This window comes from Sciurus vulgaris, assembly GCF_902686455.1.
Source record: "Sciurus vulgaris genome assembly, chromosome: 11".
In the NCBI taxonomy this organism is placed as follows: domain Eukaryota; kingdom Metazoa; phylum Chordata; class Mammalia; order Rodentia; family Sciuridae; genus Sciurus; species Sciurus vulgaris.
In genome coordinates this window covers 41,311,824-41,328,160 of record NC_136472.1, presented here as the reverse complement: position 1 = coordinate 41,328,160, position 16,337 = coordinate 41,311,824, and the positions used below count along the sequence as shown (strand labels likewise).

Sequence of the window (16,337 nt, the reverse complement as noted above, 5' to 3'; positions counted from 1 at the left end):
ATTCCATGAGTTGTTGGAAAGCATTCATGGTGTCTCAGATTCTTTACCTTTAAAATGGGTGTCCCAACATTTGCCTACTATGGCAAAAATCTACATATGAAAATTGATTATCTCTATCACATTTTGCCCAACGAGTAATGAATGCTTTTAAAATCATAACCTTGAATATTTTGCTACTCTCATCACAATTCATTTTCAAATGAAGGTCAGGTTGGCATGTCTTACTACTAGTTTCTTGTGCATATTTTCAATTTGTTTTCCCATTGTTACCTCAAATAACTTAGATGAAATGGAGCAGCTGAGATTGTAAATATATATTTGGGGAGAGTGGTGAAATGGGAAAGATAAAGATCAAGGAATACACAATGGAAGTAAGGATATAATAAACATGCAGAACAATGAAGAGGCAAACAGTAAAATCTTGCCACAATCCCACGGATAATTGATTCAGGTATCTCCTTCTGGTCATTTAACTGTTCCATAGATTCTTAAATACGTAAATAAAATTTCTACTAATACAAATGAATACCTGAGGAACTTTAAACTTTTTTAAATGAGCACAAACCCTTAGGTTCAATCTCCAGAGCTGCCAAAACTAAACAAAACAAAAAAAGTCATACTAAAATGACAACAAAAAAGAATGCAAATCTCAAATGGTTTCATGGTGTTCTTGTTCCAATGACACAGCATACACCATATCCAAGTATTCAAAACATAGGAAAGGCCAGGAAGGTATTATAGTGAAAGGCAGCATCTTTTATGCTATCAACCAAATTATCCCATTTTATAAGTCCCATAAAGATAAAATGATGGAATTATAGTAAAAAGAAGATTGACAAAAAGTGTCAGATTATTTTGTCTTCAAAAGGTGTCAGATTGTTCTAATTGTATGAAAATAATCATGGGCTTAGGCCAAAAAGGCATGCTATGCTTCCCTGCATCTCTCCACAGTACTTAGTATGATACCTTATAGAAGATATGTATTGATAATATTGGACTTATTGAACTATTCACTTAAAATCTTTTTTTCCATCATTGACAGGACTAAAATTGCCAGATGGATACTATCCACAGGATAAACTAGATGCTAAACAAAGACATTATTTTAAAAATGAATCTCTGAATAACAAAGCTTAATTAATTAATTAATTAATTAATTAATTTGATACTGAAGATTGAGCCCAGGAGCACTTAACCCCTGGGGCCATATCCTCCAGCCTTTTTTTTTTTTTTTTTTTTTTTTTTTGAGTCAGGGTCTCACTAAGTTGCTTAGGGACTAAGTTGCTAATTAAATTTCTTTATGCTGTAAGAATACACTACAGAAAAATATACAAAAGTAGAAAGGATTAAAAAAAAAAAACTCCATATCATAGACTTCTGAACCTTGGTTACTAATTTCTGCCATTTCTCCCGTGCTCGCAGCCACAGTGAATTTATGTGAAGTTAATGAAGATTAAGCTTCAGTGCTTCTATTTGCTCTAGGTCTTGAGAACCTAGGAAGTTGTCATAAGTGAAAGGGGAAGCTAGAAATCAATCAGGAAATATTTCCATGTAAGCATTTCTCTTTCTCAATAGTCTGATGGTTTTATTAACAAGTATATAATACATATAATGCATGCTGTATATAGTATATGAGGACCCTACAATACAAACTTATGTTCACAGTTTGACATGACAAAATGTCATCACTGATTTCCTGTTGGGCTGCAGAACAGAAACAGAGACAGTACATTAAAAATTCCATCTTCAATATGAAAGATTACCAAAATGTTTCAGTATTTGCAAATATAGGAATTCATGCTAAAACCAAGCATTTCTCATAAGCTGCATAAAAAGAGTCTCAGAGGAAAGAACCTGAATCTCTTAGGCTCCCTTAATTTGCTGTGCTTTACTTCCTCATTCTATGTAAATATTCACTTTCAGACCTGATTCTAAAGAGAGCTTCCTCTGCCCCCTGCCCCTGCTCTCAAATTTTATAAGCTCTAGGCCCCACAGAAATTGGATCTGCATCTATTGGCAACAAATGGAAGATAACCCACAGAGCATCATTGACCAATTGTGTGTGAAAAGCACTAATTCCTGTGAAAGAATGTCCCTGTACCCATCTTCCACTTGTTCCCCCACATATTCTCCCACCTACTCACATATCAGACGTTCTTGTTCATCAATCCTCTGTCACAATCACCCACCTTGTGACTAGTTTTTCCACCCACCATCCCCTACAGATTTGCTAATGCCCTTTTCTATCAATCCTTTCTTTCCTGCTTTCCCAGGGAATCTTCCACATTTCTGACAGCATCTCCATGGGAATGAAGAGGAGGAGGAGTTGCAGGGAAAGAACAGGACTAAGAAGGCAGACATCACTAAGCCATGGCTAGAGCAGATGTTCTCATAGTGGCTGGGGGTGGTAGCAACATAGCAACAGGGGATATGGAGTAAGAGGAGGTTTGGATAGAAATTGCTCGACAAAACTTGTTGCCTGCAGGGCTACATAGATAATGGTGCACATTGAGTATAACCATAGAAGGTAAAAACAGTAAGAATCTCATCAGTCTAAAAGTTGATATGATGTGGCATCAGGAGAATGGACCAGAATACAAAAAAAAAAAAAAAAAAAAAAGAAAAGGAAGAAAATGTGGTTGTGACCACACAGGGCATATGAGTGCATATGGAATTGATGTACAAGGGTAAGAATCATCATGCTGGGAACAAAACAATTAAGAGTTGATATAACTTTTTCCTAAAATTCCTTAAACTCTGTTATATTGTGTTTTCAATATTTTTTTAGGAATTATCCCACAGCAGGAGGAGCATCCACAGTTATACTAGTATCAGACCACTGTCCTATGTGTCCATTTAAACTCTGCACTTGATAATGCCATCTGATTACAAAATGGGACTAAGGCAATATGAAACATGGAAATAATGTGTCCTTTTTTTTTTCTAATGTTAACACCTAACTAACAGTTGCTGTTTTTAAATTATCAGTGAAAGATCTACTGGGGTGAAAATCTCAGTGGACAGGTGAAATCTATTATATACAATATGAAAACCACCCACGTAGATTTTGAATCACACCCTGCCTCCAGTCCCTAGTTGAAAACCAATTGTCTAGAAGATTATGATGGCTACAAGAGATTGTTTTGGTTCTCAAAGTTGAGCTCTGTCTTATATATACATGCCACAGAATGATATAAATCAGCAAAGAGATTAGAAAGACGATCATCCCCATTCATTTTTAATCACTTTTCTACAATGAAAATGAATGGAAAAGAGGGAAAAAAAAGTTTTACTATAGCCATGCATTTGTTATAAATGGAAAATGTACTTATTGATATATCATCTAACACCCTGAAAAATACACACCACAATGTGAGATGAAGTTACTCAAAATTAGAAAAGATAAGGCTCTTCCTCATAGTGAGTTGGAGGTAACTGAGTTAGAGATAGTGCCAAAGGGAGGTCTGCCATATACACCCATAGGAATTACAGCATTTGTCCAAAAAACTGATATGAATTGGTTATGGAATTCATGTAAAGGCAATATAAAGTAGACTTTGCTCCATATCTCTTTAGTTGGAATTAGCAAGTTCTCCTCATCTGAGAGGAGAACCTACCACCAACACCCATTCTAAAAGAATTTGTAATTCTGAATGCTTAGGGTTCACTTTGTGAACCTAGTTTTGTTTTTATTATTTAGTTATTTCAGATATTATTTAGCTATTTCAGATAGTTTTAAAAAAGTACAGATTTCAGGGTTTTTTCCCCCATTGGACCAAATCTCCACATCCAAAAATTGGATGGAGGGAGGACTGGAAGGGAATGCATTATCACAAATATTGCATAATAATTTTTTATAATATTTCATTTAACTGTATGTGAGAAACATGCCAATAAACTTGACTTTCCATGACCAACTTTCCTCCTTACACTAACTTCTGCGAAGGGCAGTCTTACATAGCACATGACTCTAAACTATCACCAGCCCTGGCCACAGGTAGTTGAATTTGTGTTGAGTACTTAATCAGGACTGCATTACTCAAGTAGATTCATTCCTTAAATGGTTTCAGCCAAGAGACAGTTCTATTCAGGTAATGATGATCATTTAACACTAAAGATCAGGGCTGAAATGATCTCGCTGATAAGCGGATGATAATACATAATGGGGGGTGGGAGGGAGGCAAGAATGGAGGAAGGAGGGACTGTATAGAGGGAAAAGAGGGGTGGGGGGAGGAAAAAATAACAGAATGAATCAAACACCATTACCCTATGTAAATGTATGATTACATAAATGGTATGCCTCTACTTCATGTACAAACAGAGAAACAAGTTGTACCCCATTTGTTTACAATAAAAAAAAAATTAAAAAAAAAAAGATCAGGGCTGAGTCCATAATTTTCCCTCTATGTATGTTTGAAGAGGTAAAAGGATACCTGGCTTGTAGAAAGAAACAGAAATGAAAAAATAAATAAATAAATAAAACCTCACAGAGAAAGGTAAAGATGAAAGATCACAGGGCTTCAAGAGAAAGAAATATGGAAAAGTGGTAACTTTCATGTGAGATGTTGCTTTATTTCCTGGTTTGCATTTCTATAAGAGTCCCTTATGTTCAAGAAATCCTCTTTTTATTTGAGTTAATTTGAGAATGTTTATAATGCAGGTAATAAATTAATATTATTAGATTAATGTTATTAGATTTGATTGGAAAAAGGGGAAGTAACAATAGGAGAATGATAAATTCAAAGTTTCCTTTACCCTATGCCTACCCAATCTCTGGCACAGGAAGGAAAATGTAGGTCTATGATCCTAAAGCAGTACTGTTTTTTTGCAGAAATCTTTGAAATGAGTTTCTGAAAATGCCAAGTTCCTCTTTCTATGTCGGGACTTACTACTACAGTTCAGGGTGGTCAACTGTAGGGAGTGATCCTCTTCCCTCGGCCACTGGAGTCACTGGGATTATAGGTGTGTGCCACCATGACCAGAGGAGACACTGGTAGGTTTTTAAAAGATCTCCAAATGATTCAAATATGCATCCAGGATTAAAAAACACTGCTCTAAGGCCTGAGAGAGTGGGACCGATGTCCAGGTTGGGATTTGAAAGAGGAATTTATTTTCTGAGAGAATCTGGATGTTTCAAAGGGGTAAATGAGGATAGAGGCAGCAGAGGCCAATGTTTTTGATTACCTAACGAGGCAACAATCGTAAAGCAGAATTCCTGGGACTGAAGAGAGGGAATTCTAGAGACAATACTAGCATAATCAATCATTCCAGCATGCCAGATGTAAAATTTTCAGTGCTAAAACCAGAGAAGTGTTAAGCAAACCACTAGAAGCATTGGATTTTTTAAAATTTTAACTAATTTTAATTTAAATAGCCACATATAAGTAGTGGCTATTGGATTAGATAGCAGAGTGGTACTTACAAATACAGCATGACTCTTTTGCATGTGTAAATTTCCTATTTATTTGCTAGTATAAAAACAGTATTGGAGTACTCTATTAAGGGATATACGAAAGTAACAATTGAAATTTTAAAGTTAAACATTTGCTACCAGGTTAATGTGCTAATATGAGTAAGTGGTGAAAATTCTTCAGAAAGAAGCAGTGAATTTTTGAGGGAGAAAAAAGAGTTTTCCAGGTCATATTATAGTTAATATGACAGTTGCTGACACACCTGAGTGGGAATGAATGGCATTAAAGCAAGTGTACTCTATCACCTGGTTTTTCTCAGATCATTTGAAAAATGGCAGAATGGGTTTGTAATTAGGTCAAAAACCTGAAAAGAACAATGCTACTGAAATACAGGAACCCTTGACTTAGATGTCCTTTCCTTTCTTTTTTTGGTGTGGGGGATTGAACCCTCAGGTGCTTAACCATTGAGCAACATCCTCAGTCTTTTTCACTTTATTTATTTATTTATTTATTTTTGAGACAGGGTCTTGCTAAATTGTTGAGGCTGGCTTTGAACTTGTGATCCTCCTGCCTCAGTCTCCCAAATTGCCAGGATTACAAGTGCATGCCACCAAGCCCAGCCTGACCTCTATGTCTTAAACATCACTTCCTAAATCCTTACCTGACTAGCACAGACTATGAGAAATAAATTATCATGTTTAACATTGAATTATATTTCCCAAAAGGTCAATTTTTAATGGTGACATTCTCATTCAAACTATACATATGGGAATATCATTATAAGAAAGAAGTTAAAGACAGAAAAACATGAAGTTTATAATGTTATATATGGAATAAAACTGAATAATAGGATCTGTAGAAATGAAGTATGATAAAAAAATAGAATTTACTTTGAACATTATCACATCCCTCTAAAAATAATCAAAGGAAATGAAGAGTTGCAATCATACTATGCTTTAAATGGAAAAGGGCCATACTTTGAGCAATAATTTTAATAGTTATATACTTTTAAAATGTGAGATGTGAAGTTATAGAACTATATTAACTTGACAGAGTTAATATAACAAGGACATTCTGTAATGCAAACATGTTAAAATTCCCTAAGCTTTAAGCGCCTAAACCATTTCAGCCAAGTATGGGTTGTTGTTTTTCTCCTCTAAACTGCAATAGCAGAGTAGTCTAGGATATTTAGCCATCTTGTCCTGACAAATAACCAATTCACCTTTTTTCCCAGTATATTCTTAAGTATTGATTTTACCAAGTGAACTCAGACATGTGTCACACTTATCCAATACAGATCCTTTTCCTTGGAAATGTAGTTTGAACATCAATCAGTCACCTGGCCTTTCACCTCCAATTCCTGTTGCCACTGTCTGTCAACTATTAAAGCCTGGCCATTTCTCCAAATGTTATTTTTAGAAACTGAAATACACAGTGACTCCTTTGAAAAATATGTTTCTTGGAAAAGTATATAAATGTTCAGCTGATTAAATTTCTTCATGAAAATTATTGGTTTAGAAACCTGATTATAAATCTACATTTCAAAGTTCAGTAGATATTTCCTTTTAAAACCTATTTCCTGAATAGTAATATTACCACTTATAATATTGTAATATTACCTCTAGGGCAGAGGACAATAAGATAAAAGGAAATTCTAGCTGAGTGGCAATGCTACCAAGGGTCTTCAAACACAGAAGAATGTTTTTGTCTCTGCCTGAACCCAACGAGAGTCACAGAATAACACCCACCTTGAGCCGCAGGCCTCCTGGGACCAGAGTGTTTGCTGGAAGGCTTTTAATGTGTTGGTAGACATAAGAGGAGAATTGCTCCTGCTCAGCCTGTAATTGGGGGCCAAGTTTAGAGAGATGACCTCTGTTGCTTTTGATAGCTGTCTGCAATTCATCAATCAGCCTGCTTACCTGAAGGGGTTAAATTACAAGAGTTGTTAGCAAGAAGTAATTGTTGATGTCACACCTATTATATTTTTGAGTATCTAGCCTGATGGGGAAAAATGACTTCAATATAAGAATTTGAGTACAGATATAGACTCAAGTAAAGAGAAGAGAGATATATACATTCCTTCATCAACAAATTTTATTTGTGAAAAATGTCTAACCTTTTTACTTCAGTAATATGGAATACGTGGCCATTTTCAATTGCTGAATGAAAAATCTCTCTAGGTATGGAAAGGAACATACACATCTGACAAGTTTGTCAATGACTTTTAAACTGCTTAATACAATAAAACCCTCCTAGAACTTTAATCCAATGTACATAACCTACTACCATATTTTGTTTTACTATATATCCCTTTTTAGAATACTTTATTTTACTATGTTACTTTAAAACTTTTAATACTTATGTTAAATTCATTAAGACTTTGTTGACCTTTAACATAAAACTGTTATCTCTCCCAAATATTCTAGAATACAATTTTTCCAAATTTCATAAATGTAATTTTCCAAAATATCCATATTTTAAATACAATGCTCTGTTCTAGACATCATTTTAAAAATACACCAATGACAAACAGAATGGACTTATGAACATGTACCTGAGATTTTTTAAAATACACTTCTAATCAGTGTATTTAGGATGGGCATATGAAATTGACTTATGGATTATTAATAAAACATGCTGAGGACTCAGCAAACTAATGTCTTACAGTTTACAAATTAAAAATCATTGCCCTTCTTTGATCTTCGCTGTTTTATATGAACATGTATTCTATGTAATAGACTGGATTCCTTTTTTATTGCTTCACAGGCTTTATTGTTAAAGAAAATTCATCTTAATTACTCAGTTGTATGGCATAAAATCATTTAATGTCCCAAAATCATTAATAAAAAAATACTAAATGACAGAATAATGGGTAATCGACTCTATTCTTACATAAACACTGGTCAATACCTGGTGATAATCAAAACAGATGAAGAACAGAAATCCGTTTTATCAGTGATGCTTTACAGTGACCAACTTTGAAATCTTGCATTAAATTGCAAGTAAGTGGCTCTCCCACTTACTGACTGGGAGACTTTGAACAAGTAATAAAATCCTTATGCATAAATGAAGAATAATATTGGTCTAACATACTGAGAATTAATGTGATTAAAGAATAGGCAGCACAATGTCTAGCCTAAAGCAGATAGGTGCCCAGTGCATTGGTATATTATGAGAGTGTTTTGTTTTTAAAATTTGTGTTTTCTGCATATCAAATTTTAATTATATTTTTCTTGGTCCATCTTTCCTATCCTTACCTTTATTTCATATGAGGCAGATAGAAATTCTCAACTATCTGCCATGTAGATTTTGTAACTCACTTCAACATCCACAAATAAAATTGAACACTCTAAGATTCTTTCATGTCCTGACACCTCATCTTCTTTCTCTCTCAGCTGAAAATATGGCATTTGGAAAAAAAATATATATGCATGGTATTTGCCCCAGTTTATACTCCAACTCTGATATGAAGTCTGATTTCTATCCCTTCTAAAGAGGGGTTCAGAGAATTTGCTGAAAACAAGTTTATACTCTTAACTATGTGGCTTAAATATTTATTTTTCGCTTTGCCTTATGATGTGTGTGTGTGTGTGTGTGTCTGTGTGTGTGTTTGTGTGTGTGTACATATATTTGTTAAAAGTTAAATATAGTGAAGTTTTATACTTATAAAACTTCAATTATATTTGTATTTTACCAAGAACTTTACAAGGATCAGGTGTATGTAAGCAACCTACTTCAAAATATTCCCTATTTTTCTTTGGTCTCCCATTTGCCTTTTGTTTGTTCTTGTGGGATCAATCTTCTATCCCCCTTTAAACAATCCTTTCAATGTTTTCAATAAAAGGCTAGATTGTAAATATTTTTGACCTTATGGGCCATAATATCTATGTTAAAGTATTTAACCCTACAGTTGCTGTAGGAAAACAGTCACAGAAAATATGCAAATGAATGAGCATGAATGTGATCAAATAAAACTTTATTTATAAAAATAAACAATGGACTGAATTTGGTCCCAGGGATATAGTTTACACACTCCTCATCTAAATACGAAATTTCTATGCTTCTTTTTCCTTTCTTATAAGTAATACTTTGGTCCAAGCCACCATTTCCTCATCCCTCTCCCAATTTGGATTACCAAAATACCTACTGACTAGATTCCCAGTCCCTAGATTCTCCCCTGTAATCCACTCTGCCTTCACAGAATTAATCCACCTTGAACAGCAAATGGAACCCTCTAGTGACTCTCCCAGATTTTTCAGCTTGATATTCAAGATTCAAGACCTTTTATAATCTGATCCCCATCTGGCTTTATGGCTCATATACCCACTAGACCCTTCCTCTCTAAAAAGATGTCTCTTCTCACTGTTCACTGTTCCCATCTCCACCACACACACACACACACACATATACACATTCCTTCTATTCCTCAAGTGTTATAATAAATTAGACAAAAAATTTTTGATCAATTATGATCAACACTCTTCTCTAACAAAAAAGGAAAATCAGGTCCAGAAAAGTTGACATATAACTGACAGCATAGTCTGGATGTGACTTGCTTTGGCCAATGAAATGTGAGCAAAATTAACATATACCACTTCTCAACAGAAGCTTTAGGAGTCATCAGTTCTGCCATTGCTCTTTCCACCTGCCATGAAAACAGTGGTGTCCCAGTAGAAGCTGTTCCTTCAACCACTGTCCCAGACTGAAAAAGACATACTGGAGAGAGAGACAGACAACCTATAGCCAACATATAAGGTGGCCAAGAAATAATATTTTGTTTTAAGTAACTGAGATTTGGGACTTGTGGACCAATGCAGCATAATCTAGCAAAAACTGATTGATACTCTGCTTTCTGCTAAGACTTTGCAACTCTATATAACTCATCTAATAGGATACTAATAGGCCGCCCCAAAGGTTAAATTGAATGTATACAGCAATTTCTATTAGCCATTCATAAAGAAGCCCTTCCTTCATGCTCAACCATTTAACTTGGAACAAAACTTTGGATATCATGGGCATGTAAGTAGAAAGCATATGGTATGTGTATGGGGAGGGGTGTCATAAGAGACATAGGAAGAAAAATAACATGAAAAGAAAGAATAAATTAAAAAAGAAAGAAGACAAGGAGAGAAATTAAAAGGAAATGGTGATGAGGAAAATGAGCAGGGAAGAAAGAGAAGGAAAAATGTTAAAAGAAAGGCAATATTATTCATACATTATATGCATGTATGATATCGTGACAGTGAAACCCATTGTTCTGGTACAATTAGTATGCACTTATATTTAAAATGAAATAGAAGCAGCAGATCCAAATGGCAGATCTATTAAATTAGATAAAGCTGTGGGAAAACAAAAAGACAATATTATTCATAGGCTATAAAATCCAGTGGCAGATTTCTTTCATGGTTTTCTTTGATTAAAAGAAGGAATGAATTTATGCTTTTCATAGTGCTGTTAACCTATTTTTAAAAAGTTGTAAGATTTAAAAATGGAAATGATAGATGATTAAGTATTAGTCAAGATGAGGCTTTCGGCCTCATCTTCCCATCTGATCATACTATCCTACAACAGCACTGTCCTTGAATGATAGATAACAGTATGCTAACATATCAAAGCTAAACACCAACAGGCCAGGTAGGTTGCTGTTATGATTATTCAATGATATTAAAATTCAAGAAGCAAAAGTCTTAAATGGGAGGATTCCATTTCTGGAAAGCCTTGGTTCTCTTTGAATTTATCCCCAGCATCATGCAATACAGGAAGATATAATTTTATGCAGCCTTTAAAATCTACCAAGTATCCTGCAATATATTCTGATAGTTAATAACATTGCTCTCTGATTTTATGTACTTTACCTTGTACTATATTAAACCACACACACAGAAAGGAGGAATTTCAGACTTTGATTTCAGAGCATTTTTATACATGACTGGTTTTACTGTCACAATCCATACCCTTTAACTGATAGCGGATTTCATGTGACATCAGAAATCAACCAACCATACAATTGATGATGTCATGATGTCATTTGCACTCTAAAGGACTACTGGTTAAAGATTTAAAATTTCATATGGATAAATTCTGTCTTGCTTCAAAAACATTTTTTTTTTATCATTTTTGCTCTTTTCCTTGGTCCCAGGATTACATGAGCCATAATTAAGTCAGTTATCACTTGTTTCTTTAAATTCAAAATTACAGAATTGAATGTCCTACCAAAGATAACTTAAACGTAGGAAAAAATGTGTCAAGAACACTGCCAATGACATTTTGATAATGTTTCCATTCAATTTTACTCAAATTTTGTTACTTTACATATTCATAAGGTCTTTTATCCTCAAAGTGCTATGTTTTGTTCTCAGTTATTATGATAACATGTCACCCTTAAAGACAATCCTACTCATGAAACAACTCATATACTAAAATCAGGTAGGTAATGACAATACTTCTGATTTATTTTACATAATATGATTTTTTTTCAAATCACAGATGTTGCTAAAGAGAAAAATGTTCTTTAAAATTCTTTACCATAAATCTTTTTTTTCCTGCAAATCCTTTTTTTTTTTTTTCTCACAAAGGGAACGTGAATAGAGGTAAAAGAAGACAAAACTTGACCTTTTGTGATCCCGGCATTAATGGGTCTGTTCATAATTCAATCTATGTGTGTGTGGGAGCATCCATGTGGAAACATAGAAGCCTGAGAGACATAAAGCCTTTCCCTTTAAACATTATCTGACCCTATCAGTCCCATTCACAAAAGAAGGCTTACGTATGCATATGCTGAAAAAATGCACCATCTCATTGTGCAACAGAAAGCCTACTCATTCTCCATGGAAATGCAGCACGGAAGTGACACTTGTACAGAATTTGGGAGAGTGACAAATGAGCAGAAGGTAGCGAAAAAAAAAATGAATATTCTGGTGAGGAAAGAAGCCAAACTTCTGACAGAATGCAAATGTTCACATGTTTATAGACATACACATAGGTTTTACCTAACACATAGGGAAGTTTGACCATATTTATATGACACATGCATGCAACTCTTGAATTCAATTAAATTCTCAAGATGATTTATAGTCAGCACAAAATACTGTTCAGCTTATAATCATTCTGAAGTGTATACTTAATGAGGATGTGCATTTCTGAGCCATACATTGTGAATATCATATATTGGCTATTATTAATGAGGCTTTGAGGATCTTCTGGCTTTTCCAGTGATGGGTTCAGCTGTCAGCCTGAATTCTCTGTGGTTTTGAATCCACCCATATTACTAAAGAGAATTCTAGAGCACTTTGCACAGAACTGTCACTTGAAATCATCACAAAGGGCGGCAGCCTCTATGCTAGGAACATCATTGTGGCATATAACATACAGGATGATCTCAAAGTCAGATCAGTACTTCAACTTCAGACCAAGAAACTTTTTAATTAACAACATATTTAAGATGAGTCAAGGGGATGGGCAGAGAGATTAAAATGGTATTTTAAAGCTTCCAAAATCTCTTCTTTGTTTCAGGCCCAAGAATACAGTTTGGGAGGGGGGTGTCGTTTGTTTGTTTTGTTTTGATTTAGGTTGAAAAGTAAACATAACCCAGAATTGATAAACAAAGACTGAAAAAGACATGGGAGGCTGTAAGCAAGGTTAGGCATCTCTTCATTTGGAAGTTGAGGTGCAGTGTAACTACCAGGGAACCTGAAGTGTGTGGCACCACTTATTCCTAGCACTTTACTGCCAATTTTTTAAATAGTTTCCTTGAAACTTTCCCAGACAGATTTAACCTATTTCCAACCAGAGGTCCTTTATGTGCTGCCGTTAGGCCTATTCAACAGTTTAACATCCCCATTCTCATTCCCCTCATAGGGGAAGGAAGGGACAATTAAAAATAGAGGCATTTTAAGTGTCTTTATAACATACCTGGAAATAGGCATATGTTGATGGCAACAAGAAAAATGTCAACTGTACCTTTTGACGAGTGACTGTGCCTCATACCTCTAACTACAGGTGTACAATTGACCAAGGGTCCCAACTACTCTGCTCCTGAAATCCATCACCAAGTTTGTACTGATGGGAATACTAGGTCAGATGCATCCTTGAGAGTCACAGAATTCCTCTGATGGCCAACTTTGACTCAAGGATATACTAACAGCTTTGCCGAACCTTTCTTGACTGCACAGTGGTCTAAGATGCTTCCACCCAATCTTTCTTTCCTCTCTCCCTTACTTGGGGTTAGGTCTACATTTTTGTCTGACAGATCTCTCAACCTTATTAAGGACTGGCATTTCTTCCAATAAAATCCATACCTATTTAATTCCACCTTGGCTTCTTCTTTTCAGAAATTCTAAAATAGCACACTTTTTAAATGGCAATAATAAATTAATACAAATTTCCAAGAAGCTTACTTTAACATGTATCATCTTCTTAAAGTGGCTGTATGATGTGTACATTATTACTCCCAGTTTTCATGTGGAAAATTTCATGAAATAAAACAAAATTTTAAGGTAAAATTATAGTCAGCAGAAGAGGAGATAAATTTTATGTGTATGATGTTTAATTTGGTTTGAGATATGTACAGAATGTTATATTTATGTAAAACATAATTTTCCCTCAAATTTCTTATTTTTCTTTTCCATCAGGATTTGACATCTCTGTATGTGAATTAAAACTAAAACTTGATGTCACAGACTTTTTCTAAATAAAAACACTAGAACTTACACATCCAAACTAATATATATGCTTTCCAAGTAATCTCTTAGAAATTATTCTTATAGCCTCTTTGGGGATTCTGCTGTTTTAAAAAAAGAAACTATTTTCATAGATTGTCAAATATATTTAGAGATTATTACACACACACACACAAACACACACATGCATACACACATGCATACACACACCCTTTTGTCAGATCTTTGATTTTTGAAGAACACAAAAGAAATTTTGAGCCATATCTGATAAAGTAAGTAGATGACCATATAAAGTACTGTATAGAAAGAACACTGAGGTGTTAAATATGCAGATGATGATATAAAGAAGAAATACCAAAGAAGTATAGACATTAGTGTACTTTGGGGACAATTTGTATTTCTAATGTTGCTAACAAGGTAGAATTAAAAATTATATATTTAGCATAATGATCATTTTTCTGATCCACTAAACTTTTCAATTTCAATGAAATTATAATTTTGCATAAAATATCAAAGGGCAAAATAATTATAATGAGGAAGGAGGAAAACATTTAAACTGTTATTCTTTTAGATAATTTCCTATTTAATCTCTAATATTAACTGGTTCTGTTAAAGATAATTTTAATTATACTGATAAATCTAGAGAGACATTTGCATTTCTCAAAATTTATAAGATACGTGCCATATTTATTTTAAATTTATTGTGAAATGTACTAAAACTTTCCAGTTCTGAAAACACCTTTTACAAACACATCGAGAATGATTTTTTTTACGTTTGTAATAGTAACTTAGTCTCATAACTTGTTATTATTCAGTAGAATGAGACAGAACTATAACTGAAATCTATATAACTATTATTTATTGCATTTTAGAAATGATTCAAGTTTAACTTTTCTTATGAAATAGTCACTACTGACAATGCTAATCAATATTTACACTATCATATTTAATACCAGACATACATGTCCCAAATATTATTATAGTTTTGTGTAAGAGTTGAAATCACACAGAAGAGTTTGATGCAGTATATTTATTCATCTCTTATGAAATATATGGTTAATGAAGAAGATGCAATCACAATGATGACAAAATATTAAAATCCTAAAGCTTGGATAGACTTCTGTGCCGAAGTGTCAAAAGAAAATTATATGAATAGTTTATTTTGTAACTTTCACATTATCATATTTCTTAAGTTGCTTATAGAGTTTATACACTGACAGTAATACATGAAAATTAGCAAATTTATGTTTATTCCTCAGAAAGATTAAATGCTTTTTCATTCTAGAAAACTACATAATTTCCCCCTTTTGTCTAATACCTATTTTGTATTATTCTTTCATTTATGGAATATGCTGTCAACATCACAGCATGAGCTTTGGAGAGAAAAAGGTTTGATTTAATAGTTCTTCATTATATATTGTCTACAGAATCTTGATTAGCTTTCTTACACTTCACATTGCAAACTACAGTTTTCCCTTGGTAAAAGATAACCTTGTTAGCATACCTAAAATTCAGAACAATAATTTTATTCTTAGAAGTTACATAATAAAAAACAGATCTAGATTTATTAAAAATTTAAATACAATTTATATTTTCCCTGTGTTGACATGTTTTACAATTTCCAGGTTCAAGTTACATGTAATAATTTACTAATTTAGGAAATTTATGAGAAAATAGTCAGAAAACATTTTTCAGAAAATCCCGATTTGATTCATTCTTTCAAGCACACAATGATATTTCAGATTGTCTGTATCAGTAAAATAATGTCAAGGATTTTTTACATCATATGTTATTATCAATTAACAATAGTTGAATAACTATAATATCCAAAGTAAAATGTAACTTAATTTTAAAATTAAATCATTGTTATTTTAATATAGTTACAAAATAACTCCCTTACTTCTTCTTGTGCTTTATGGTGCTCCTTTGCTGTCATTGAAAGAATGACTTTTTCTGTTATTTTCTCCTTTTCATCATTGAAGGCCAAACTCAACTAAAAGAAATAAATAAATGACATGAAAATATTATTGACTCCTAATAGCAAATTTTATTCAAACAACTTATTTAGCATACTATTAAAGGGAATTTGTATTAATTTTGCCTTTACATATATGAAAATTAACTTGCTTAGATTGAATAGAAAGTTCATTTATATATTTAAAACATTTAACACACTGAATTTTTTATTTCTCTTTGTTTTTTTTTAGGGTTACTAAACATGACTTTGGGAGGGCACGTCCCTAAATGC

At 33.6% G+C, this 16,337-nt stretch overlaps 1 protein-coding gene across 1 annotated transcript in view; it reads right to left on the bottom strand.

Annotated features, from left to right (window-relative positions):
• Positions 1-16,337, bottom strand: part of DCDC1 (doublecortin domain containing 1) — a gene marked incomplete at its 5' end in the record, with an annotated part of 513,039 nt that overhangs the window by 270,250 nt on the left and 226,452 nt on the right. The window contains 2 exon segments of the mRNA XM_079105478.1: positions 7,160-7,330; positions 15,990-16,082. Coding sequence (XP_078961604.1) covers positions 7,160-7,330; positions 15,990-16,082 — 264 coding nt within the window.